Source organism: Mastacembelus armatus, chromosome 4 (genome assembly GCF_900324485.2).
Source record: "Mastacembelus armatus chromosome 4, fMasArm1.2, whole genome shotgun sequence".
Lineage (NCBI taxonomy): Eukaryota > Metazoa > Chordata > Actinopteri > Synbranchiformes > Mastacembelidae > Mastacembelus > Mastacembelus armatus.
In genome coordinates this window covers 19,105,163-19,129,506 of record NC_046636.1, presented here as the reverse complement: position 1 = coordinate 19,129,506, position 24,344 = coordinate 19,105,163, and the positions used below count along the sequence as shown (strand labels likewise).

Sequence of the window (24,344 nt, the reverse complement as noted above, 5' to 3'; positions counted from 1 at the left end):
ATACATTCAGGAATACAAGTTTAGAATGGCTTGCCATGTTCATGTGATGGACAGGAAGTCTTGCAGAAATAATGAGCAGGAAAAAAAAAAAAAAAAAAAAAGCTGCTCGCAAACCACATGGGTCACATGACACAGAAAGGAGAACTATACAGTGACAAGTCACTGCAGCCTCAGAAGTTTCTGTCCCTGCACTTGCAATAGGTTTGTCACTTTCACAGAGAGCTTGTCAAAGTCTCAGACATGCAGTGACAGTAAAGACACATGATCACATGCACCAGCAATCATGAGTCAAATCATCCTCTTGCTTTCAAGACATGACAGTTAACATACTTTTTATGTGACAACACTGAAAAGCTTAGAGTTTATTTTTACAAAAAAAGTAATAGAAAATGAAATCATCATCTTGTCGGGTAAGCTGATTGAGTATCCCTATAGTTTTCTGAGAGTTTTTCTCAGATGCAACATTTTCACTGCACAGAATTTTGTAATAATATTTACAAGCTGAAGTCACATGTGTAACTCACATCTTACTAATGTGTGTGAATCATGTCTTTCTGTGCAGCCCAACAGTATAATAGGGTTAATAGTCTGCCATTCAGTAGTGCAAAAGAATAAATGCATAGCATTGGAAGCTGGATAATAAAGAATATACAATGTACAATGAAGATTTATCAAACACAAGCAAAATAAACACAGCACTGATGTCTATCAGCAATTTAAAACCAAAGTCAAAGGGGAAAATATGTATGTATATGGTGTTTATTAAAAGCAAGAGACTCCGGTCCTATTAGCGGCTGCTGTGATGCAGAGATCATATTCATATTAGTTTAGGGCACTTAGCATGATACCATTTGCTAATTCGCAAAGCATGCAGTCATAAAAAAAAGCACTGGACAAATTAAAAACCCAATGGTGATTCTACTGTGAAAGTTATTACAGTTCATCTTCTGGGATCATAGATACCTGTGATTTCATGGACATCCATCCAATAGTCATTGAGCTACTTCACAGCAGACTCAAATATTTGACTGAATGGCAATGGTGATGGCACAACAAAATACACCATAGATAAAAGCAATAAAAGTTAACTGACTATTTACCACATTTGGCATAGGATACAAAACGGTAACAGGAAGTACAGATAATTACAGATACATTGTCTATGTACATAGTTCATCATTCTTTTGTTTTGTTTTTTTTAATTTTTTTTTATACATTAACATTTTTTTGTAACCATGCGGTAGACTGAGCAAGTTATTCCCTGTCAAGGTCAGAGGCTGCCACATAGAGCCTGTTCCAGCATGTATATGGTGGGTGGGAGGGACACTCTTAAAACATGCTGCTAGTGGCTGAGGCAGTAATACTAATATTTCATTTCAGTTCACATTTTGTGCAATTTTCTGTCTCACATCGTATATAAAAAGTCACTCTTTTTAAATGCGGATGTCCTTTTGGTGGACGAGGACCGCAGTAGCAGGTGGCCAGCAGACTCCAAACAGTACAATGACATTTAGGACCGGTTCCAACGGTCTGCCTTACACACTCACACACTTTGATGTACAAAGAGCTATCCCACTGTATTGGCTGCAAGCTCTATAGCTGACTTTCAACACCCTTTATGCACATTTTCCAGAAGTGTGGACTTTTCTCATGGGGATAATCCACAATATGAGCAAAGTGACACTCCAACTGTGATGACAGTGGAAGCATAAAAAATAGCAACAACAAAGAAAATTTGTTGGCAAGAATGAATTTTTCTGGAAGCACACACAGGAGGCTGTGTGAAATATGCCGATTTAAAGAACTACAGTTCATTGCTTTCTGAAGTCAAACTATGTTGTGTGGAGATTTTACATCAGCCTGCGTTCACACTGGTGGTTTCAGCTAAATTCTGTGGTAGTTTGGTGAATTGGACTTAGAGTGGATGTTTGAAGTGGCCTTAACTTCAAGCTCAGGGGATTACTGTGGCACATAAACCACACTGTGGATTGAGCTCAAGCCCCATCTGAGGAAACACAGTCAGTCAAAAGTTGGAACAATTTTGGTTGCATTGGAAAAGGGTTTAGTGTACACAGCACTCCAGTTAGGGGTCGAGCTCCTCCTCATCAGAACTCAGACTTGGCACTGACAGAACTCTCATGTGTTCCTTTTAACTCCCCACTGGTGGCTCCGGACACTCCAGCCTTATCTTTGCAAAACAGTCGTGTTAGAGTGCCGCGGAACTTCTCAGCCCCAAACAGGTAGACCAGCGGGTCCATGGCCCCGTTGAGGCACGTGAGGGAGGAGGTGAGGCGGTTGGCTAAGCTTAGACCTCTGCGTGCCTGGCAGGAGACATCAGGGTGGCTGTAGCCCAGGATGAAGGTGGCCCTACTCACATGATAAGGCAGGAAACAGACCACGTAGATAAGCATGACCAGGCCAATGGTGCGCAGGGCCCTCAGCTTGAGGGCCGGCTCTAATCTGGAGCCCCGATGCAGGCTGTAAATGATGAGCAGGTAACAGGACAGAGTGGCCAGGAAAGGCGGGGTAAAGGCCACAGCTAGTGAGATCAGTGCATTGCGTGACGCTTTCTCTCTGTACAGCTGCAGACACACTGTCATACCATCCACCTCTGCAGTCTGGTGGGTGACTAACAGTGGTGCCATGGAGACAGTAACCAGGGCCCAGAGAGAAAAGCTGATGATATGGGCATAGCGAGCACGACGAAACTTCAATGACCTCACAGCGTGAACCACAGCCAGGTAGCGGTCCCCCGCCACACAGGCCAGGAAGTACAGGCTGGCATACATGTTGACATAAAACAGAAAGCCTGCCACTCTGCAGGGCACCTCCCCAAACGGCCAGTGGCCACCAGTGAGGTGGTAAGTGGCCCTCAGTGGGAGGATGATCACATACGATAAGTCTGCCACAGCCAGGTGGATCAAGAAGACATTAGCTGGAGAGGAAGCGCCACGCTGGTGAGAGAAAATCCAGAGGGCTAGGCTGTTACCATTCAGCGCTAGAAAGAAAACCAAGATGTAGAAGCATCCAAACAGCATGTTCTCAGCTGTCGTCTCTGCTGCTGCACAGCTCTCTGATGTCTGATTGGACATCAGGGAGGGCAACACTGTGGTAGCAGACTCCATTTTGGTGTCTGAGGAGACAGAAACAAAACAAATGCAAGTGCAAATTAAAATAGTTGTTACAGATCAGAGCTGAATTAATGTTGAGTCATTACTAAAAAAAAAAAAAAAGTGCTTTCAATTGCATAAATAGATCATTGTTAGCATTCAGACAGCAAGCTGCCCTAGTGACAGGGAGCAAACCCCTGTCCAGTCACACACACACACACACACACACACTGACAACAGGCATGGAGAGTTTGTCACTGTGCCAGTCTCACAAGGTAACAATAGATGTTAGTGTTCCTGGCTAATGTGCACATGCCCTCAGAGCGGATTGTGACCACTACAAGAATTACACTTCCTCTGCACGCTCTTAAGTCCAGGAAGTCCAAGTCATTATCTTCACTCTTCTTTATACTGCACATCTGACCTTGCAGATTGAATTGCCAGCTAGAATTAGTTAATCCATACTAACAGACCTTTGCAATTGAAGGTTGACATGGAAATTACCGAGCAACACAATACTGTGGAAGAAACGCTGTTTAGCTACTGCATATGTAAATGAACGATGTGTACGCATAGTACAGCAGTGTTTTAGTCATTTTACAGGAAAAATATGTATTTTCTTTCTTGCTGATATTTACATGTAAAAATTTGTTGCTACCCTTGTGTCTTAGCTTAGCCAAGTAACAGATCCACCTACCAGCACCTCTAAACCCAGCAAATTAAGACGTCATTTTTATCCATACAAAACAGTTTTATACCTGGTTTTATAGGTGGTATTATAATAATAATAATAATATACAAATCTTTACATTTTCTGATTATATTTGACAGCCTAATGTTCTCTGTGACAGTTCAGACCTTTCCTCTGTCCCTCCGGAAACTCTGTCAAGAGAACCGTCCACTCCTCTTTTATTGTTTTTATCTCCTCCTTTTCTCCTTCAGCCCTTACACCTACACAAACATCAGTGGGGTGTGGACCGCAAAGCCTGAAATTCATTAATCTTACTAGGCACTATAAAGGTTTCTTTCAAACTTTCACTTTGGTATTTGTGATGAATCTAAGAACAATATCCAAACCTCTAACTGGAATGAAGTCGTCATCCCACAGATATTTCTATAGCTGAAGGGAGGTTCCCAATAATACAGTGCAGATAGTTCATCAAAGGGGAAAATATGATTATATAACGCAGAAGAACTACAAGTTTACAAGGGATTACTTCTTTTTATCTAGCCAGGCTAAATCTCTGCTTCAGTGACTCACAGTCCAGACTTTTGGCCCATTAAGAACCAGCCACATGCAGCAGCAGCATTGCTCTTTTCACTAAGTGTGTTTGTGCTGTGAGTCCTATGAGACCCACAACGAAGGGCATTTCTCAGCCAAGGATCAGACCGTGCACATTCAGGAGCACAAGTCCCTCCAAAAGAAAAGAGTTGCATTCCCAGCAGGGATAACAACTCAGGAACAGCAAAGCTAAAGAAAAAAGCATCCACACGTACAAAATACCAGAGGGATAAACCAAAAGACAGACAACCCCAGAATATTTCTTCCTCACCGAGATCTGGGGAAGCAGATCTGTGAAGGTGTTCACATGGGAAGACTATTGCCAAAGAGGAGACTGAGCATCCTGACATGGGTCCTTAGGGATTATTACACCAAAACTGTGACACTGGGAAGGCTGAAATGTGTACAGTCTTCTGTTGTTAAATCTCCCCAGAGCAAAAATTTTAGTCACTGAATTAAATGCAGATCCACTTGATATTTGTCCTTTCAAAATTAAGGAGCAGATAATGTATTATCATCACTGCATCACTGCTTTAAAAAATGGAAAAATGCTGTTTTGAAGTGACACATTACAATAAAAGTACTTACCAATATTACCAAGAACACAGTATATGGTTAGTGTATAGTGTGATACAGGGTATACAATAAAAACTACAGAAGAATCACTCCTGTAGAACCACAATTTAAAAAAAATAAACTTCTGAGGACAAATTAAAAGACTTACCCAGGCTCTAGGTAACTTCGGAGTGTCCTAGTAGAAGGAATGGTTGGCTGCTTGCGGAGCAATTCACAGCGGACAACAATCAGTTCAGGGGTGAAGGAGCGTACAGCAGCTGAATGTGGAGCAAAGTGAAGACTCGGAGTTGATCTACTGAATCGTGGAGGAACTGAAGCCGTGACATAAAGAATGCTGTCCTATAACCCCCTTTCTCTCCCTCAAGATGTTCTTGGGAGTGAGACTGTAGCTCTTTTTGTGCCTCAACAAATTTGATAACAGAAAGGGAGTCCCGATGGGAGCCTTTCGCTTGAACCTTGACCCCATCCTTTCTTTCTCCATCCCCTTCTCGTCAGAGAGCCACTTGTGCGCTCCACAATAGCCTGAGTCAGAATAAGCAGCACATTTTAGCAGCAGGGAGAAGAATGGCATGCCTCAGTCGCAATGAGTCTTCGGGTGTTACTCCATGGAAACCAAGCCTAGTGGGTGCACTGGGTGCCTTAACCATGAAGTCCCACCCTCCCACTGATAGACAGAAGATGGGCTGTGTTGTTAATTGAGAAGTTTATGACTAAAGTCTCAGAGATGATCTTTTGTAGATGGTCTGTTAGGTTCTAAAGCGGGCCTCATGCCCTATAGGAGAGCACATGAAAAACAAGAGAGGGGAGGAGGGGGACACTTGGAGGAAACAGAGGCCCCTTTTGGTCTCATGCCTCCTGGGGACCATCCTGAATTAGAATGCTCAAAATAATCAGTCACATAGCTATCGGACAGATGTGGAGAGAAGACCCACTGGCTGAGGAGGGATAATATTTCATTCACGCAAGAAGATCACAGCTGTGTGTCACACACATTGGCCCTCTTTTCTGTATCGTCAATATGCAAAGGGTATTCTCTAGACTTGAATGAAGCCACTATCTGTAGAGCACTGTGAAGAAGCTTACACATCACTACCCTGTTAAACTATCGCCAAGTGCTAATTGGGGCAGCCTCCACTATAGTGCAGCTTCTCCATTCTGTCTGTTGTGCGTCTCGTACCCCATAGCAAAGCATGGCCTTGTGTAAGCACTTAGGATCATAGATTTATCATCTTATGTCTGTGAAGGTTTGATCGAAACAGAAAATGTTTCTGCTGGGTGCTTGATAGAAAGTATATATATATATACACACGTTTTTTTGACATCAGTAATACATTTCACTGAATGCTTTCTTATGTAAGAGTAAAATCACTCACTGCAACTGCTTAACATATTTTCTATAGATAGGCTTATTTAAAAGTATCATGGAGACGTTAACCCCTATTAGCTCTGCACAGCAATATTTTGACTGTTGAGTCCAAGCATTCACTTCTAACATGCACATGCACAAAGATGCAAATGTATGCACTATACATAAACATGCTGTTTCACTTGCTGCTGGTTTCACGCTATTCCAGCTAGTGTAAAAAAGAAATTCAAGTCTCCTGTGAAGAAGGAAATGCATTCAACCCTTTTATTATATTCCAGGGATATTCAATTGATTTTCCATGAGAAATGCTCAATGTAAACATAATGTTTGTTTACAAGAATAATTTGCAGGGTACCTCTAATGTTTTAAAGAGGGCAGATCAATATGGTGAAGAATTAGCTTCTATAGTAGTGAGAAATTTGTCTTTATAGAAACAGAATTTGCTATATATGACGATATGGAAATAAATGATGGTGTTACATTATACATATACATTTTCTTATCCACAAATACACACCAACAAACTGAATAAATATGCAAAACAACATTTCCTGTGCAAATTAGGTCTAAAAATAATCATGTAAGTGCGTTCACAAGATACGAATGAAATATGCTATGGAAGAAAACTTGACAAAAGTAACACAACACACACCCGCACAGGCGATAAAGGCTAGAAGATCAACACACAGAACACTGCATGTGTGAACTTTCATATATTTTGTTTTTCTTTGTAGATCATGAAACACATATTTGTCAGCAATAATTTGATTTCTCTCTATGGGTGTGTGTGTGTGTGTGTGTGTGTGGACTGTTCCATTTTACAGAGCTGCATCACACTAATGCTACTGACTACACAGCTCATATGTTAAAGCGCTGTCTCCTGTTTTGCACTGCCCTCCTCTCTCTGAGGTACATGTTGACATAGGAGGTTATAAGGTCATCCATCTTGTAACCCTTTAAAAAGAAGATGCAAATGTAAAGAACAGGAAATGAAAATGATATACATTACCTTACAGAGTTTACCACAAATGATACATCTTACCAGTGAAGTTTCACACAGGAATTTGCTGCCCTTGACTAAATTGCCAATTGTCATGTGAAAGTAGGTGCTTCCACTGCACCAGTTAGCAATGCGGTTGAATGGGTGATTTGCCAAAACATCCTTTACAAGGAAAAAAAAAAAGAGAATGTTGAGAAATAAGAACAGGGTGTTGAAGGGAATACTGTTACTGACAATTTTTGACTTTTTAACCTTGGTTCTTGGGTGGATGATTGTGAGGCCTTGCTTGCCGATGGTAATTCGCACAATATCTGGGAAATTTGGTTCAGATGTTTGCTGAAAAGACAGTGAGAAATGCAAAAAGGCAAATGAGAAAATCGTTCTCCCATCTAATCAGGAGTATTTACTCTGCAGACGTGCACTCAATGTATCATGGTGACAAATGTTGTGAGGGACTGAGAAAGTGCTTAAAACATCAGATGAGTGAACCGCCCACTTAACCAAATGGACTACAGATAAAAAGATAAAGCAACATTTGTGCTGCAGCTCTTACCTTCACTTCAAAGAATGCACAACCGAACGTTGGCCAGCGGAAAACCACCTTCAGAAATGCTATCTTGGCTTCTTCAGCAGTCATGCCAGCTTGTTTGTTATAGGAGCCAACAATAGCCTGAACATTAAAAAAAATAATGCATCACAGAATAATATAACACTTTCTCAACATTCTACTTCTGCAAAAGTGTTTAATGAGGTTAATGATGTCCTAGCACCCCCAGAGTCTTCAGGCAATATTGTTGGCAAGCTCGGATAGAGATGACAGGAAGTAACAATAATGGCAATATTGTTTATTTGAGCAATTTAAAGGACAAGTCTGGAAAGACTCTGTATTTGTGTTATTGTTGGTAGTTTTGTCTGTGTAGCTGAAGCCTGGTTTGTGTTCCTCTTTTATGATAGCACTGCTGCTCCATATTATTGTGTGATATGATAACATGGCTGCAGACTCATAAACAGTATGAATGAAGATCAGTGTTGCAGTGTTGACCTAAGTCAACAGTGTTTACAGCTGTTCTCGATGGCCGTACTCGTACATGTGGTGAAAACCCTGCTACCATAAACACGGGCAAGATGCAAATAGGAATAAGGATGCAAATTTTAGGAAAGTCCACAAATGTATCATGGTGCCGCATTTATGACCATGTGAAAAGTGAATTAAAAAAAAAAAAAAATGAGTGTGAGAGGAAAATATCTATCCTGTGTCCTTTCCCACATCTGTAACCGTATTTTCATAAAGTTACAGAAATGCTCTCAAACGCTCTCAGTGGTGACACTGTAAAGATGCTGGTCAACTATTCAACAAATTCTTTGGTTGAATTGTAGTGACACCTGTCTTTCTAAAGATTTATTCTGTCTGAACAAATGGGCTTGGGGCTGAGAGCAGCAGATAGGGTAGGGAAGTGAGAATTTAAAGGTGGACTGTTGCGGTGTTGGTTTTACTGACAAATACAAAGTTATACCAGCATTGAGATAAAACTCAAAAACAAAGACCCTCATACCTTCTTCCACTCATTTTCAGACATGACCTTCAGTTGGTCAGCAGGTACCAGGTCCTTCAGCATCTTGGGAATCATGACAAACTGGTTCTTGTCATTGCTGGTCTTTATCCTGAAGAGCAGTGTTGCAATGTTGACCATTTCCTCTTTGGTGCAAACATGATAGCCTCTCAGGTACTTAGGCAGCTCCTGGAAGATCCAACAATACTGTATGAAGTCTGTCATTCGTGAGAAGTCTGTCTGTCATCTGTGAACCCCCATTTAATTTTTAAGGTTTTATCACTAAGTTTTCAAATTACTAAATTGGTCATTAGTAGACAAACAGTCCTATAGGACATAATGGATTGTGCTGATGTCTGATTTATACATCGCAGAGGATTATGTTTCTGGCTTAAACGCGTGGAAAGACAAATAAACCTGGAAAATATGACGGTGGCTTAGCTGCACCATTTAAATGTACCTGAGGAAAATGGAAGATAAGGTCAGCTTCTGTGTCTCTGCCCGGAATCACATTGAACCATAACTTCCTCATGAAGAACACAATGTAGGGTATGTTGACGGGCCCGCCTGCAGAGCAGAGAGGTTTTTACAGGTAAATTTCGAGAACCATCAACAAACCCTACTGTCTCTTTAATCATACGGTGTTTCATTACCATCTCTGATCCTCTTGTCTTTCTTGGACCACTCAGTGATTTTTCTCAGACTATCAAAGAAGTAGTCAGTGTCATTCAAACTGAGGACCTGAAAGAAAGAAGAGTAACCATTTTTTTTTTAAGACCAGTGGGATGGAAAGAGTGCAGCTCAAAATATGATTTTTGAGATTGAAAAATGCCAAATGAACCTTGTCATCGGTTTTGACAAATATGCTGAGGCCATCTGCTGAGGCCAGGTTAAGCTTGTTGGTAACATTCAGGATGAGATCCCTGATCCTGGTGCTGGTCGCCACCTCAAATACCTGACAAGGGGAGTCACTGGATCACTGGTACAGTTAAAAGAATATGTGATCTGACTTTTTTTTTTAATAACTTTACACATATAAGGGTTCCATGTTCATACCTCGTCTGTGTCATTGGGGAAGTGGATTTTGTGGTAAATCTGGGTGCTGTTTTGTTGGATGGCATCCACCTCCACCTTGTGCGGTGGGAGCTTTCTGGGCTCCATCCTACACAAAGATTATTTCATAAAGCAAATGCTTAGTCACATTTTTTTTTAGTTTATCATGTAGACATAAGACTAGATTTGGTTAAAATAAAAAAAAAAAGAGCACATGAAAATGTCAAACCAGAATAACACACAAGGTACCCGCTGATCAAAAATAAGCCTCTTAGTTGTCATTGTGCCAATTATACTGAATGTAGATCACTTTTGTTTTTTATAGTGGAGCCCATGCAAATGCTGAGTGTGGTCAACTCACTGTGATGCAACACAGTCATATAAAAAGTTCAGCTATCAGCTTTGAACAGTGCAACTTCAAATAGAAACAGACAAAGTCCATATATAGAAGTCCTCAGTGGTACTAGCTCCCCTTTTAAAAAGCCTTTATCTGAGAAACTGAAAACACAACCAGTCAAGATGTCATGTTGCTTCATGGCATCTGCAAACCTGGGTTGGAGTGTTGCAACTGCCTTTTACTTTTACGACCAACACTAGCTGCTCTATAAATTGTTCTGTCGGTCGAAACGGACCCTCGAGCTGGGCGAGCAGGGAGAATCAGAAACCTCCATCGCGTCAAATCTGAAACTTCCATTGCACCCTCTTCATCTCATGTGCACTTCTTTATGAAACAAGGGGAAAAGTGTGGCTGTATTGGTGACGTATAACGCAGGCTGATGGTCTAACCTCAAAGAGCTCTGCAGTCGCTGCAGACAGTCTGAGGCCAGCGGCTCTCTGCGTCGGGACTCCAGAAAGCGCTGAGTGTGTTTCAGAAGAGGCTGACTTGGAGGAAACAGGCCACAGCAGAGCCACAGCAGCTGCCAGCCCTGCTCAATGCTGAACCTGGGTGACAAACAAGGCAAGATTAAAAAAAACAAAAAAAAACAAAAAAAAAAAAAACAGTATGAAAAATATGATTGAATCTTGGATTGTATGTAAATCTACTCCCAAGCACCGAAACATGGGAGGGTGGCTACATTTCAGTTTCACTTCTGGAAATATTTTGGTTTGTACTTCCTAATATAACACTAAGTAAAGAATAGCCCACATCTAGATAATAGTTCTAGGTACTTCAATTTACCAGTCAAGGGCTGTAACAATCATTTTTATCATCAATTTAAATGGCTAATATTTTCTTGACTAATCTACTAAGCATTTAATCTACAAAGATCATAGTTATGGTTCTAGATTTGTTTGACCAAAAACATAAACACATTCAGTTTGCAATGATATAGAAGAAAAAACGGTGTTGGATCAGATCGAGCCAAAAATACTCATCACAAATTTTATACGTCTCTAATGTCCTAAAGTCCATAAATAATTTTCAGTATAAAAAGCTGAGATGCTGATGGCGTAAGAAATAACTTAAGTGTACCGGTTATTATTGCTGGTCATCTGCTTCATGATCTGGCAGTAGATTTCATCCCTGAGTGGCTCATGTTGAGTGGCAGGACCAAAGATCTGGTCAGTGAGCTCCAGAGGACTCTGCATCTGCTTGGTAGGGTAATCTCCCATGTACTTCAGGATGGGTACACAACAGTCAAGGATATTAAACCATCCTGGTTTCATAAACTTTGGGGAAAAGCTTGGGCTGCTGTTATGCCTCCATGTTATGTTATGTTATGTTATGTTATGTTATGCAGTTATGTGCACAGGTAGATTGTGTCTCAGAGACTGATGTTTTCTAGTTTGCTGCATACAGCTGGATTGATACCAACTCTTATGCCAAAAGTTGAACTGGTAAAAAAAAAAAAAAACAACATGGTGAAGAAATAGTAGTGTTTAATATAGCTGGTTTGTAGAGGATATCAGTGAAGGCTAGACAGGCTTTGTGGCTGAGCTCTGAGTTGCCCACCAGTTTCTTGAGGAGGGGCTGTCTGATCGGCTCTCTGGAGTTCACCCACAACCTCTCAGGAGCAGCATTCCTGGAAATCACCTGACGGTTCACATCCTTAGTGGGCTGCCTGTAAGATCATGGAATGAAAGACAAATCCTCTTTTAAGTCAGCATTTCCCTTCTGATATTTTGGAAAAAATAAAGGGCATTTCCAAATACCTGAAGTACTCAAGGGAGAATTCTTTCAGCGTGGCAGGAGCCAGTCTCTCCACTGTGCCCGTTTCTTTCTGATTTGCCTGTATGATGCTCTGCCTCTGGTTTGGAGACAAGTTGAGGAGGCTCTGAAACAAAGAAGCATTCACCACATTTAATACTCACCAGAATCAGATCACAATAATTCATCTGAGAAAAACATGTCAGTCAGCTCTCCATACCATGACCTCATTGCTGGGTTTGCTGAGTGTTGGAAGGACTAAGATGGCTTCAGTGGGGACGGCTCCTGTGTGTCTCCTGCTCTCAGTCTGCCCCTTTATCCAGCCACGTTGCTGCGAAAACTCATCATCTTTGATAATTATAATGAGCTCTCCTTTCTTGAAGCTAAGGAATGTGGGGTCATCTGTAAAGAAGTGTGAGAAATCAGACAGCAGTTAGCAAACAGAATCACCGAGGGGTGAAAATGTGCGAAAGTATGTCATCAGTATGTTCCTTTGACCTTGTCTGCTGACTTCCTTCAGGGCCACGGCATATTGAGATCGCTCAGTCAGTCCACTGAGGAACATGGTAACCAGTTCAGCCATGTCCTCAGCCATGGGCCCGCTCAGAGTGAAGTCTCCTTTTAGTGTCAGCAGGCTCACGGCTTGGCGTGACGCTTTAACCTCCCTGAGGAAGCAGCACAGCAGAGTCCAAAACACACAGTTCACGTATGTGGAAGTTGATGCCACTACACTGTAATCACTAATGATTTATATGATTTATTTCCTTCACTGGAAACCGTCTCTACCTTATAGTATTAACTCCTGTCACTTCAGGGAAGGAGAGCTCCAGCAACCTCTTCTCTCTCTCATCCAGGAATGTGATACCAGTCCAGTTTATGGCCACAATGAACTTGCTCTTTGGCAGTGGAGGGCCTAGATACGTCCAGAAAGGAAACAAGCCCAATAAATCGTGACTCCTGATGGCAATTATGAGATATATTGCTGTGAGGCAGCAAATTATTACTGGCACTTTTTATTATAGCCTGTTCAGCTACACTGAAGGAAAGAAAACAATTCAGCATTAAATTGTACAGTCAGCCACAAGTAAGTAGCGTTAACTTTAGGGCTGCGACTTACAAATCGGTTTTCTTTTAATTAATTAACTAATTAACTAGTCTGCAAATTGAAGAACTAGAAACAAGCAACATTTACCATTTTTCTTATAAGAAAACAACAATTCATTATAAAAGCTGTTCAGTATTATTTATTTAATTGTCAGTCGACTTATTATTTCCAAACAAAGTAGAAGTGGCAGCTTGTAATTACTTTTACCTCACTAGCTTGTTGTTTGGCAATTATGCTCAGTAACTCAATAAATTTACTTCAAAATTTGTTTAGAAAAACACCCACTGAGTGACTCAGAGCTCGCCCTTTGTTAGAAAACTCAGATGTATCTGAATTGGTTGTTGGATGGAAAAAATGTTTCTATCCCACTTTTTCCCTCCTAACCTCTCAACCCCAGAGGCACAATGCATATCTATAAATAACCTTGCTCCAGCCTTACTCCAGTCTGCAGCTGCAGCTAATTTCTCAAATGGGTCTGTTTGTTTCACTCCAAATCATTGCAAATATTTAGCCTTATATTCCTAAAGAAACTGTAAAAAGGTCTGTGTTATTTACATTTTATATGGTGACATGATAAAAAAAAAAAAAAAAAAAAAAAAAACAGTAAAATGTATGTGGGACTTTGATAGTTAATTTGTGCATCAGTTCTGTTGGAGGATTTGATACAGTTTTGGCTGTAGACAAGTGTTAGCACACTGATACAAAACTGGTTTATTTCTAATAACGTTATGCTTGTTCATTTTTTCTCTTTCCAAGTTATTTACTCCAAAGATCCCTAATTCTGATCCAATTATAAGCACAAAACATTCCCATACCTGCACAGTGTCAATAGGTTTATATATTTTAATAACAATGTAAATAAAATATCTTTAGAAATTCAAATTAATGCAATTTGATTAACGAAAACTTCCTTAAATACGTAACAACAGATTGGCTGTATGCTAATGAAGACCCACCTGACAGTTTGACAACTTCAAAGAACCTGGAGAAAAACATGGGCCACTTCTCTTTGGTGTAGTCGACCATCTGTGTCTTCACTGACTCTGCATTTTGTCTTGAACTCAAACATGGTTCCTGGTATGTTTTAAGAAGAACAGATAGAAACATTAGAGCTACTCAAGGTCACTCAGCCCTTGTGTTCTGACCAGTTCAGGTCATGCCGCAGACTCACCTCAGCATGAGCGGTGCTGACCATTTGTACCCATTTGGCCTCTGACTTGGCCTCCAGTAGAGAGCTGGTGATGCACTCTTGAACAGCTTTCTTCACATTCTCTGGACTGCTGTCTGAGCCGTGCTGGATGTATAAATGTTTTGCAGCAAGCTGAACCAAGTCATCTTCCTATGAAAGTGAAACATGGAAAAAATATACTGTATATCAGATTTATGAGCGTACAGAAGGAACTTTGCAAGATAATCTAACTAATATAAGCCACCTTTTCACTCTGGTACTCTCCAAACTTCAGACCATGGATGATCTGCTTATAGATGAGCTCTGTGCTGATCTTGTCCTCTTTACAGTCATGCCAGGGGGTGAAGATCTCCTTTCGGAAGAAGAGACGCCAGGGAGCGTGCTGCTCCTGCCCCCCTCTCCTCTTTACTTCCTGCTCACACTGGGAGATGGCATCCATCACGTGCTCCCTGCCGCTGCCCAGAGCCCATACCTTCAGGACAGATTGGCACGTGAAGTTACGGACGTGCATCAGAAATGATATTCAGGTTGCCTATTGTTACATATCGGCTGATGTAAATACAAACCTTTTCATACAAGGCCACATAGAGAGAAAAGCCGAACGTGTCTTTGAGTTTGACTTTGTTGGAGACGAGTTGGCAGATCTCTTTGGACGTAGATGCTGAGTCAACAGGCAGGTTAATGGAGCGGCCATCCATCAGCATCACAGACACAATCATGGGCTTTTTTGTCTTGGTTGCCTGTCATCACACATAGATATGACCATCTTCATTAAACGGTAATGAGAACTTATATGCGTGTAACTTATGTGTCGAAAATACACAACAAACATTTTCTCACTTACTATCTAACCGTGCATATGTCTTTATTTCATTTGCCCAGTTTTGAAATGTGGGCCACTGACGTTTTGATGCCACCACATTACATGTGAGATGAAAAGAAAATGTTGTCTGTGGTACTAAAAGCATTAACTCAATAATAAAACTGAAGTCATAAAATATGTATTTTGGTGAATTGAGTCTTTCCAAGAACACCATCATTAAGCCTCAGTACCTGCAGCTCCAGCCAGGCTGGAGGCTCCCCTCGCATGCCGTTCATTACTGTGCGCCGGAGCCTTTCAGCACAGTAGGAGGCATAGCCGCCTGGAGCGAAACGGATGAAGCTTTGCAGGTACTGCCAAGAGAAGAAATAAAAACAATGAGCAAAACATCACAGGAGGCAGCACACCATTTAAGAGATAGAAGCGACTGATACGAGTGTCATACTTACCCTTATAAAGCGCTCACTTGGAGGGAAAATGCCCAAACAGAGGGACAGCAGGATCCACCCACGGAAGTAGCTGCTGCGATTGTTGTTATCCTGAAGCTGCTTGCAGATTTGACAGTAAATCTCATCCCTGGACAGAACAAGACACCGTATTATTAGAGAAATTAAAAAGATATTTAGATGCATGTGACTTTTAATGGAGCTTCATGAACCTGAGGTCACGTCTGACAATGGCATATCCCACAATAAAGTGAAGTTTTTCTAGAGAGGTCAGAGGTCGGTCAAGGGTGGGTTCTTCTTCAGTCATGACATCACTGTCCTCCTTCACAGTCTGCAGGGTGGGAGGCTTGGCCACTTCGGTCAGATCATCTGACTGGAAACAACAAACTGCCATCAGTTATGTCAGAAAGATGAATCGGCCAGTCAGTCAAAATATTTTTTGGCTTGCACTTCACCTCCTCCATGATGATTGATGGTTTCCTGAAACTTGAAGCAGATTTTGGGATGCCATTTACTTGAACAGCAGGTGCTTTTTTGTTCCGAGACAATATGTCAGTAAATATGGAGCCCTTCCTTGCTCGGGGGGTTCCTTCAGGGACCGTGTACACCTTTGAGTTTTGAGCTGTCCCGCTAGGTGCCTTCCTGTTCCTCGCCAGAAGGTCTGTGAAAATGGTGCCCCTTCTGTTTTGTGTTGGCTCCTCTGGGACTGGGGAAGACTTACTTTCTTTTTTATTCCTTAGCACCCTCTAAAACACAGAGAATTTACATCTTTAAGATTAATATTAGTTCATGTTAATCTCCAAAATAAGGCAATATTAATACTGTATTAGGTCCTTGGCTTTATAAAGATACTTACCTGATCCAAGCCCACCATGTGGCTCAGACGTCTGTCCTTCCTGGAGATCAGGTCCTGTGGCAGGAGACGCTCCTGCATGGGGGTTCCCCGGGACTGGGCCTGGGCCTGGGCCTGGGCCTGGGCCTGCTTCTTCGGCTCAGGAAGGTCTCCCATGAACCTCAGAATGATCCACCACACTGTTAGTGAAGCCTGGTGAAAAGACAACAGAAATGCCAGTGGCATTTAATAAAATATAAAGCCCAAAACAACTAAAATGATGAACTGAGGTGGTCTGAGAGACGCACCAGAACATCTCCCTCATCTTCATGGTAGAGCAGAGGCTGATGAAGCCTCTGGCGGATGTGGGTGTGGGTGGCCGCACCCTGGAAGTACATGGAGGCAAATTTGGAGAAGGGGTACTCATCTAGGTCATCATAGTCTTCTTTGGGAAAATCTTCCTCCATGGGGAGCTCATCAATGTCTATCTCCTCAGTAATTATTCTTTTCCTCTCAAAATTCTGAAAATAGATACATACATTATGCAGTGTCTCTCTGTTTAAAAGGAATACAAAATGCATCTCTGCCAAGCTTTTGGTTCCCCAACCTCAAATCCCACAGGCGCTTGCCCTTCCTGCCCTCCAATAATAGTGGGCAGGAAGCCAAAGATGCTGTCCACCATCTCCTGGTCTGTGATGGCTTCAGAGTGGGCTTTGGCCTCCATCTCTTTCTTCTGCCTCAGCACCTCTTCCAAGTGTTTCTGTCTCTCTAAAATGACCCGCCGTTCTTCTTCTTTCTGTTTAGCGGTGAGGTACATCTGACAGAAGCAACACAAAGAAGGTTTTTTTCCATATATCACAACTGCAACAGCAAAATGTCTTTTACAGCACCAGTCAAAAGTCTGGATACACTTGGTATCATACTGACATTTAAAATGTATTTTAAGGCTCCAGCTATAACAGACTGACTTCACAGTGCACATGACTCCTGTCAATTTTAACGCCTGAACCCTCCATGTTGCTACAGAGAATGCACTGAAACCACTTTATAGGCAGTAGATAAGCCACTGTTAGGTAAAAGTGAAAAGATAATGAATAGGTTGGGAATCATTGTTCTAGCTGCTGAATATGACCAGGATGGACTCAGATCTTGCTTTCAACCAGAAAAGATGCATCCGAGTTGAACATACATCTCTTTTCATCTTCATGAGAGCTTTCCTTGCCAGCATTCCTCTGGTGTGTGCCTGCAGGAGGATCACAGCGTCTCTCCTGCGCTTCCAGTCCTTCCTGGCCAAGTAACCTCTGGCTTGGGCCTGAAGAAGAAGGGCTGCCTCCCTTTTCTTCTTATACTGGTAGTGGAGTTGGCGAGAGCGGACCTGCGCCTGCAGCCTTGCAAAGCCGTGCTGGACCTGGGTTAAGAACAGAAATAAATGTTTTTGTTTTTTTTGTTTTTTTTTTACAAGCCATGCCTGTAATTTCACTTTGATAAATCCACATATATTTAACAGTGACTCACCACTTTGTACAGCTTTCTGCCTTTGTGTCCTCTCCAGTATTTCTGAATGACAAGAGCACCTGCCTTTTTTCTCAGGAATTCTCTCCTTTAAAAGGGCATGAATCATTCAGTCATGAAGGTGCAAATCAAATCATCAAACCACATATTTCGAAGATTTGTGTGCCATACCTGTATTTGTAGCCTCTGAGGACTTTCTGGATCAAAAGTGTTTTATTGTTTAGCTCTTGTATTCTCTCCAGTTCAAGCATGGTGTCATGAAGATCCTGGGAGAAAACAAATCCAGATTTATTTGTTTTTTTTTTATTATTTTGGCATGAAAACACATCTAGTTAAAAGCTTAGAAGTAATATTGAATGACTTTATCCAATCCAATTTCTGCAACCTGATTCAACCTTGTAATTATTGTATGTTTTCATATATAACAAACAACAGACTGTATATAGAAAGTACCTTCAGGAATATTTTTGTTTTGCCTGTCTTCCAGTCGCCCTCTCCAGCAAGCACAGCCTCACAAATGCTTTCACAGCATTTCTCTTTACTTTCCTGTTAGAATGAAACAATCATCATACATTTACACAAAGAAAACGTGATTATCAAAAGAGTCATGTTATAAGCTCCAACTCACTGTTTTGGGATCACAGACTGAAGTTTTGAGAAGGACACGGTAGCGGTCTAGAAACTCATTGAAGGTGTACTGTACAGGGTACCCAGCTTTCCGGATCCTTATGGTCTCCATCATTCCGGAGTAACGGAGCTGCCGCATGCACAGCTCCCTGTCAAACAGCTGAGACACAGAAGCTTGAAATGGGATTTACTCACACCAAATAGTTCTATTCAGTACTGGTTCAGATGTAAACATGCTTTATTTTGGCTGAGTGCACGCAGCTTTGCTTCTCACCATGGGCTTCTTGAAGTCATTGGGTTTAATGCAGCGGATGAAATAGGGCTGGCACACAGTCAGTGTTTTCATCAGGGAATCCAGAGACTGGCGGAACTGGCCGCTCAGAGTTGGCACGCGCTTCTTATTATCAGTCCCTTGCTGCCAGAAACCAAGAAATACCACCGTGTAAGTGTTTATATACAATATATAAAATTTATATAATCTGCTGATGATAGAGCTGTGTCTCTTGCTGAAGCCGAAGGCTGCACTGACCCGGACGCTGCTCTTGGGTGTAGTAATAATCATCCTGGGGTTAGTGCCACTCTTGATCATAGTGGAGGACAGTTCATTTTGAAACAACTGCTTGAGGAGTTTGTTAGTCGAGGTTTCCACTAACTGAATAAGGTCAGGGCTGAGGGCGTCACGGTTTTTCTCAAGGAATCCTCAAAACAAGACAAGACATAGTTAGAAAATCACAGAGGACGTGCAGAAGAATAGTCTAAAAGATTTCAAATTACCTTTTGAATCATAGTACACCACTCCAGCAAAATGCCGGATTCCAAACTGTGTCTCGTAGTTGTTTTTGGGGGAGATATAGATGTCCCCTTTCCCATGAACCTGATCCATTTTTTGTAGCATGGTGGTATCTGTGCCCTGAATTGAACAAGACGAGAGTTAACATCTGCTTCTCTTTTGTAACAACAACATGTTATTACATGAACTCAAGGACAGAGACCTTGGGGAAGTTGCTTTCCTCATCAATAAGAGCCAGCATGTTCAGGGGTTTGTTGGCAAGTACATCTAGGGTGCGCTGGTTGTCTTTATAGTCAATGTGCTTCCAAACAATGTTTTCCCGGGCGTACTCCTCCTGCTCCAGCTTGAAAACATGCTTGACAAAGAACTGCTGCAGCTGCTCGTTGGCAAAGTTGATGCACAGCTGCTCAAAGCTGCAACAGTTCAACAGGTCCAACAGCAGAACAAATAATGATTTTAGTAGTAAAAATACATTTTAGTCATCTCAATTAAAACAGCAGCAAATTGTACTCTGGTGCCAGGGGAAGTGTTGCATTCACGAACCTGTTTTTGCTGAAGTTCTCAAAGCCAAAGATGTCAAGTAAACCTATTGCCTGTCGGACCTCGCTGGAATCATCAGGCACCTTGTAAATGGCCAAGTTGATTTTGTCCACAATCCAAATGAAAAGTCTTCCATAAATAGCCTAAAGAAATAACAGAATCATTTCTACACAGTAGCACAACACAACCTAAGCTGTATGAATGTCAGGAAATTTGACACAGACCATATGGTATACTAAGTTCATCATTTTTCTAAACTTTGTAGTCAAAATAACATAGCTTTTTGTAATTGCTATTCTATATCACCTAGACATTTATTATAACCTGAAAACCAAAAATTTAACTGATCAATCATTCAGTCCTAAATATCATTCAATTCATCAACGCTGGTTGTTAGCTGAAGCTGTTGCACTAAACCTGAAGAACTACAGATTAGACTGATGTTAAATATTTTGACACCTCATATCCACATAAGACAACTACAGATGTTGCTAAGAATATTAACAACGTCTTCTGTTTGAGTGTCCAAATGCCACTGGTCAAAAACATTGAACCAAGTCTGTCGAGCTGCTGTACAGGTCCATCTTTTCTTTGGCACCATCATCAGGCCTGTTTTCCTCATTTGAGAAAGGAATCTCAAGGTTTCTCCATGTTTTGTTTTGTCCAACCATTTTTTATAGTTAATACCAACTATTACAGTTTTACAGGGCCTCTTACTAAAGTGTTACATATTATGTAATAAATGTCTCCCTTGGGAGATCTTTAAAGTATTACCCGATCTCATTTTTTCTTAAGAAAAGTGTGGCTTATAATACTTTGACAAAGGCGTCCCTGCCATCCACAGCCTGCGCAGACGTCAGACATTTGGTCACGCTCTCCCTGGTGGTCATGAAGCAGCGCTGAGTCAGATTCCTCTCCAGTGCTTCGGTGTCCACCTAACGGGACGCACAGAGACGCACCGGGTCATCATTTTGCATTTTAAAAGCTTGTATTGAAAAACTAAAATTACTCATACCTCCAAAAGTTGGCTAGCCATATTGAAATGGGATGATGTGAGAATGTCACAGGCCTCAAGATTATTTACTATGGTGCCTGTAATTTTGCAAGAAAAATAAATGCTCAGTAGCTAAAAACACATATATGTTTTATATAAATTTTACAGTATTAATGCAACGTTCTTACTCTCAAAGGCCACATTGCCCAGGTGGAGGATAGCGGCAAGCAGCTTGGAGATTTCCCAGGAGTCATTCTCTGTGAACATGAGGATCTTCAGGGCTGAACGGAAGTGGGCATATTCCTTTACATCGTCACGCCCTTCGCAGCTGGTGCAGTTACCCTGGTGACATGGCCACATGGTTTAAAGCTAAGTACTATGTGGTTATCTGTGATTTGCACTTTGTGCGATTATCTTGAAAATCCATCAATAACGACAGCATTATATTAGAAATTCACAGTTTCCCAAATTATGTCTGTACCATGGTCAGATAGTTGAACTCAGCAGCAGTGCCAAGGGAAAGAATTTTTTTCTGCTCAGCAGGCATTCCCATCAACATGTAGTAAAAGATGTGGTAGTTTCTTTCCTCAGGTGCCTGCACATGACAGCACATGTTCTTTGCCACATTAAAAAAAAGGACTTGTACTATGTTACTGCTCCTGTAAATATTCAGCTGATTGATTTCCCCACCTGACGACAAACTCTGGACTTCTCCAGCAGGTACTGCTCAATACGGGCCCCTTCAATGGCCCCACCCTTGGTGAAGTTTACGTCAATGTACTTCCCAAAACGACTGGAGTTATCATTGCGGATGGTTTTGGCATTACCAAATGCTTGAGAGGAAAATGTTAGTCTGATCAGTAAAAGGGAGGATTCAGCTAACTATGAAGTCTGTCTTTTAACTTTGAGTGTTTTGCTCATACCCTCCAAAATGGGGTTTGCTTCAAGAATCTGCTGCTCTATCCAGGAGTGCTGGCCACTCACTGCAGCCAGGAACTGCAACATCAGCTTGGTGCTCTCAGTTTTCCCTGCTCCCGACTCTCCACTGGCGGGGAAGACAGAGACATATTTATTGCTTAAATGTTCCTCTGCCCTGAAATGATGATTCACCACTGGGTTCAGGCCCAAAGTTTCAGACCATGGCAGCTGCCTCTTTGGTTGTGAACGATGCTGTGACAAGTTTAGATAAAAATCAGCACTGTGCTGCTCTGTTTATAAAAATGTCTAAGGCCATTTGTACAGTACATCATTTTAACAACACTACCATGGGCTGTTCCCAAAATTGCAGTAAAGATTGATATCATTCCTTTTTAAGAGAATGTGATCAATCAATCACATAACTCACTGCGAGAAAACAAGTGTGTGTATTTCCCAAAATGTCAAAACTATTCCTTTATCTCCTAGTGGCATTGTTGCCTTTTATCAGAGGGCTATGACTTGTCACATGTACTAGTTGCAAAATGACCTTGCTCTCAGTGAGTTTTAGTGAATCAACCAATAACTTTTTGACAGTCTAAATAACTATCTGGAAGCAGCGTCAGTATTGTGTTATTAAACTTAAGCAGACCTGATGACACAGCACTGGTTCTTTTGGTTGCGGCGCATGTTGAAAAAGCAGCTGTCCGCAATGGCGAAGACGTGTGGAGGTAATTCACCCAGCCGTCGGTCTGTGTACATGTGCACATGCTCAGTGGTGTAGATGGGCAGCAGCTGATAAGGGTTGACTGCAACCAGAATGGAGCCTGTGTATGTCTTTAAACAGAGAGGGATGTCAGCTGTCACACAGTAGCACAATTGACAAGTCAGTGCATGAAAATAAACAAGTTGTTATGGTGCATGCAAAACATCAAGCTGATCACCCCATTCAGCATTAGTATGTTTAATTTTTAGAACAAACTGGCCAGAGTCATAATAACACACACTGTTAAGCTTTGATGCAGTGACACAGAAACACTTGGATGTTCTCAGTCAACAGAGACGTATTTGTCTCTATGGAGACAAACAGGGCTGTGATAAACTACAGAGCAAAGTCTAAGACAGAAAGCTATTCACAGTACAGCATGATACAATCAAATAAGCATTCCCAGAACAGGTTATGGACATCATAAAACTAGGTGGTTCAGGCTGAGTCCAGGGAATAGAAACTCACATAGATGATGCCTTCTTTGTGTCGAACCAGGAGGTTCCTGAGAAGCCCTGCCTCATTGAGATCACCGAGCCTTATCATGTCATCCACACCCTTCACAGAGCTGGGGTGCATAGGCCGGATGCTACCCTCTTTCTTTTTAGTGATCTTGTGTTCCTGTGTATGTGTTAGGAAAAAATTGACACTCTATTGAAGGCTTACGCAGATTTTCCTGCACCTGGTAGGAATAAACTGTCATGGGTTTTATACCTTTCCTTCATCATCGATCAGCTGAAGCTGTCCTGTGTCTGTTACCTTGACCTCCGCCCCAATTGGCACCCCAGCACCAGAGTCCAGCCACACAAAGTCACCCTGGTTGCAATAAAAAAATAACTAACAGTTCTCAAATTTACCATCTAAACTTCAACTGAACTTAAAATGTTAGAGATACTAATTCTTACCTTACTCAAATGCAACATAGCAAAGATGTGGATTAAATCTGTAAAGCCCATAGAAACAATATCCTAAATCAGATTAAGCCCATTATAGTGACACATACCTCCTAGCAAACCAACATAGTTTTAATTCAGTAGACTTCAAATACATTTTAATGTTGTGGCCTCACTATGATGTAGATTTTAAAAAATATAAATGCCAAAAGGAAAATATTTAAAGGTTAAATAGCTCATCAGGCAATGAAAATAAACTTTTGTAACTTTAAGATTCACCCTTTAAACATTTTAACAGCCAACATTTACATTTTAAAGCCAGTCTCATCACCGTAGCATGAATGACGATAGATTCAATCTCGTAAAATTACAATTGAAACTTAATACTGATAAAATATAAATAATAGAATCATGTCAGGATATAGGATACATAAAAGTGCATTCACAGAATTGAAAGACAATATTACATATGCATTGATTTGCGTCTTGACAGCTCTTACCTGAAAATAGTTTCTTTTTCTGTTGCTTCCACCAAGGGAACTTTTCCTTAAATAACTACAAAGCAGGAACAAGGGCGCTTTCCCAGCAAACACTCCTTTATGGCCCTTTGACTTTGCTCCTGCCCAGGTACTGTCAAATTATACAGTGTCACCTAGCTGACACACACACAGAACTTGACATATATAGTTTAAATTATCGCAGCGCTGCAATTCCAGTTGTTTTCAATCTAATTAATGTAATTTGCAGGTTAAATATCTGATGTTAATGTTAAATGATAATCTATGGATCATTTGAGAAGTTCAAAAAGTACAAATCTTTCACTGAAATT

The 24,344-nt window shown here is 41.3% G+C and overlaps 2 protein-coding genes across 2 annotated transcripts; both read right to left on the bottom strand.

Moving 5' to 3' along the window:
* Positions 1-185: 185 nt before the first annotated feature.
* Positions 186-5,334, bottom strand: gpr17 (G protein-coupled receptor 17). Its single transcript, XM_026305140.1, has 2 exons — positions 5,117-5,334; positions 186-3,133 (listed from the first exon to the last, which is right to left on the bottom strand). Exon 2 carries the CDS (start codon positions 3,123-3,125, stop codon positions 2,106-2,108), a length of 1,020 nt encoding a protein of 339 aa, XP_026160925.1. The 5' UTR covers positions 3,126-3,133; positions 5,117-5,334; the 3' UTR covers positions 186-2,105.
* A 1,352-nt stretch (positions 5,335-6,686) lies between these two features.
* Positions 6,687-23,566, bottom strand: myo7ba (myosin VIIBa). Its single transcript, XM_026304981.1, has 47 exons — positions 23,528-23,566; positions 23,337-23,438; positions 23,091-23,243; positions 22,509-22,693; positions 21,865-21,986; positions 21,632-21,774; positions 21,423-21,536; positions 21,130-21,283; positions 20,963-21,039; positions 20,763-20,882; positions 19,951-20,090; positions 19,610-19,820; positions 19,392-19,527; positions 19,147-19,316; positions 18,892-19,032; positions 18,619-18,777; positions 18,444-18,536; positions 18,162-18,256; positions 17,994-18,078; positions 17,668-17,886; positions 17,086-17,295; positions 16,787-16,999; positions 16,503-16,691; positions 16,102-16,392; positions 15,859-16,019; positions 15,650-15,776; positions 15,434-15,553; positions 14,947-15,120; positions 14,625-14,852; positions 14,363-14,530; positions 14,148-14,265; positions 12,873-12,999; positions 12,585-12,751; positions 12,307-12,488; positions 12,092-12,213; positions 11,846-12,000; positions 11,412-11,565; positions 10,724-10,879; positions 9,941-10,046; positions 9,726-9,839; positions 9,538-9,625; positions 9,345-9,451; positions 8,888-9,073; positions 7,888-8,004; positions 7,587-7,670; positions 7,377-7,496; positions 6,687-7,288 (listed from the first exon to the last, which is right to left on the bottom strand). Exons 1-47 carry the CDS (start codon positions 23,543-23,545, stop codon positions 7,193-7,195), a joined length of 6,717 nt encoding a protein of 2,238 aa, XP_026160766.1. The 5' UTR covers positions 23,546-23,566; the 3' UTR covers positions 6,687-7,192.
* Between the last annotated feature and the right edge of the window lie 778 nt (positions 23,567-24,344).

Coding starts and splice junctions, on each gene's coding strand:
- gpr17 (XM_026305140.1), bottom strand. CDS start 3,125: ATGGAGTCTGCTACCACAGTGTTGCCCTCCCTGATGTCCAATCAGACA.
- myo7ba (XM_026304981.1), bottom strand. Junction 19,317..19,391: donor GGTGTACTATGATTCAAAAG/GTAATTTGAAAT, acceptor TCTTGTTTTGAG/GATTCCTTGAGAAAAACCGT. Junction 17,000..17,085: donor AAGCGCCTGTGGGATTTGAG/GTTGGGGAACCA, acceptor ATCTATTTTCAG/AATTTTGAGAGGAAAAGAAT.